The following is a 2,832-nucleotide window of genomic DNA, read 5'->3' as shown; positions in this document are numbered from 1 at the left end:
TTATGAAATGTTTAACTGTTGTTTTCGTAATTCAAAATTTTCTGCCTCTTCAAGCGCAAATACAATGTACGTTTCCCACGCCGCATCATTTGTCGGAAATTGATAAAGCCTCTTCATGGTCTGGAAGAGCTCGTCATCTTCTCCAGAATCAGTGTGCGTCAACAGGCTCATTTGTTTTAGTGTTTCTTGATCTGATCTTTTGAACCAGAATTTTTAACAACAAAATCTCGCATAGTTTAGCAGGCCGGTTCAATTTGTGTTTCATTTATAAGGGAATTCTTTTGTCGATCGATGACAGTTTTTGTTGACATTCGTGTGCCAAACACTTGTTGTGTGTTCTAGCTGTCGAAGATTTGATTGGTCATTTATTTTCTGCAATTTTCGATGGCTTTGCCCGTTTTTAGCTGCATTTGATTTTAAATTGGCCAATTCTTGCTCCAATAAATCGGTGGATATCTCCTTTTCAGTATTTCTGCCTTCAAATTCTCTGTAACGCCTCACGCTTGGCTCACTCTTAGCCCAATATTTCTTTGGTTGCCTATTTGGCTTTGTCACAATGATTGAGACGTTTCCATTCTTGTATTCTGGTCACGAAATCAAGACAAATTTTTCCTCTTTCATTTTTTGGTCTCGAACCCCGAACCCAAGACAACTTTTTTCTCTTTCGTTTTTGATCTCCCTTTCGAGACGTTCTCATTTTGTTTTGGTCTTGAACTCAAGACAGCCCTTTTGAACTCTCCTGAACTCTCGGCGCTCATTTAATAAATTTGAACAGTTGATTATACTTTAGTGTACTCGTTACGAGATCATTATTCCACAATGATGCTCCATTACGCTCCATTAATAACTAATCCTATAAAGATAAACAATTTAGGACAATTTTTTACAAATCGAAAAATTAGGTATACTGTTAACCCTGACACGGTAATGTCCTTCGCTTTTAACTTTCCGACAAATGGTTATTTCAATTGCTCGAAAATTTTTTGGCCGAAACTGGTCGTTCAAGTGAATAAAACTTTCATGACTGGCTTTCCATCCAAATCACGGAATGACTCTCGACTGATAATTGATTTAATGTTATGGCGAATTGTTGGAGCCATTTAACTGTGCTTTAAATCTGATGTTGAAAAAAGTCTGCGAAGAACGTTTTGATCACTTACATTTAATTTACTTTTCATCGGCCACTGATCTTTTTAAGACTGAAAAACTTCAACGTTTCGCCATATTGTTGAAAACTGTCGTCTTCTTATCCAAAGACCTTTGTGTACAGCGGGTTGCAGTCAGCGAATGTATAGTTATGATACAAAATTTTAGTAAGAGGGTCCACATATCTAATAGAATAAAACTTCAACGCTCTATTAACACAGGAACTTCATCTGTTCTAAAAGCCCAATCATTGTTGCTAGCATCGTGGAACTTTTATATAAATGTAAAACAGATCCTGTTTTTTCAACGTGAGTTCTTTTCTCGAAGAGTGTTACTGGTGGAATTACAACGTCTATTGATATTTCAATTATTATTTGATTTTTCAGTCGTTGAATTTCACATTGGAACATTCTAATTGCCCTAAATAAATTTTCACTCTTTTTCAGAAGTTCGATGTAAAAAGCGTCAATAACGCTTGAAGGAGACATTGCCATGGTTATTATAAGATTACCAGTTTTCAGTTTTGAACTTTTCTGAAAGTATAAACCACCCGGGACTCCGGTCTTTTTCAAATGTTGTCTACACAAACTAATTGCCGTTTCCTCTAACAATTCTTATGCAAAATCTTCATATTTGGTTGTGTGTAAAATTTTTCCGCTGATAAATGTGGTCTCGTTGCTACAAAAACCTTTTGCAGGGTCCTCTTTATTAAAGTGTTTAATCATTTGACATGTTTGCTTACCTTGATTTTCAAAATTCAAAAAAACAGTTAACTAAGTCTTCATCAAAATGTGTGGTTTTGACGAGAACAGTTTTTGAGACACCCTCGAGATCCGTAAAATTTTTTAGCTTTCCTTGTAGCAGCTCTCTCCAAATTGATCCGATGCAACCTTTTGCATTAATTTTTACATTTTCAACAACTTTTTCTGTTTTTAGTGGAACCCGCTCTACATGCTCTGCACACATAGCGCCTTCGCGATCATTTGTTGCGACGAAAATTTGACTATTCACCTCAACAAGGTGTTAACATTTAGTGAATTGTTAGCAATCTCGGCTTCACATTAATGTCCCGAGTTCAGATTACTTTCACTCTCTTTGGATGATTCTATTTGAATTATATCGTCATCGTCCGAGCTGTTGAAATTGAAATTCTTCTCCTCCTTAACTTTTGTTTTTGGCTTCGGCTGAGGTTCAGGTATGAAAAGTTTTTTCACGTGTTTTATTTTTTTCAGTCGGTCATAAAGGCCCTGAAAAGTTTTCTTCGTCTTTCTCTCTTCCATCTTGTTTTTATCTTACACTTTGTTACACTATGGTTGACGAATGAAAAACCATCGTCCCTAAAAGTAGAAATTTGGTCCCCTCATGTTGATGTTGGTCTATGTAATTGGAGAGACATTCTTCTATTGTTCCATTTGTTCTTTCAATCATCGCGTTTCCTTGTGGATGGTAGGATGTTGTTGATGGCCTCTGATTTCCTAGTTCAATGCAAATACTACAAAACACTTTTGACATAAAAATTGACTCTTGGTTACTGTGTAATTTGATTGGACAGCCGAATCTCACTAAACAGTGTTCAACAAACTAGTGATACCTTTTTGCTTCTTGATTGAGTAACGCTACGGCTTCGTACAACTTACTGAAGTGATCAATGATAAGCAAAATGTATTTGTTTCTCAGGGACTCGGG

The 2,832-nt window shown here is 36.3% G+C and overlaps 1 protein-coding gene across 1 annotated transcript in view; it reads right to left on the bottom strand.

Annotated features, from left to right (window-relative positions):
• The window catches only part of LOC142335834 (dynein axonemal intermediate chain 3-like), a 55,797-nt gene extending 55,626 nt beyond the window's left edge, over nucleotides 1-171 (bottom strand). The window contains exon 1 of the mRNA XM_075384162.1: nucleotides 64-171. Within this exon, the coding sequence (XP_075240277.1) occupies nucleotides 64-171 (108 nt within the window). The remainder of the gene's footprint in view (nucleotides 1-63) is intronic.
• Between the last annotated feature and the right edge of the window lie 2,661 nt (nucleotides 172-2,832).

The sequence above is a fragment of the Convolutriloba macropyga genome, chromosome 3 (genome assembly GCF_964194025.1).
Source record: "Convolutriloba macropyga chromosome 3, txConMacr16.3, whole genome shotgun sequence".
Classification (NCBI taxonomy): Eukaryota; Metazoa; Xenacoelomorpha; order Acoela; family Convolutidae; genus Convolutriloba; species Convolutriloba macropyga.
The sequence above is the reverse complement of the archived record's forward strand: the minus strand, read 5'-3'. Positions and strand labels throughout refer to the sequence as shown.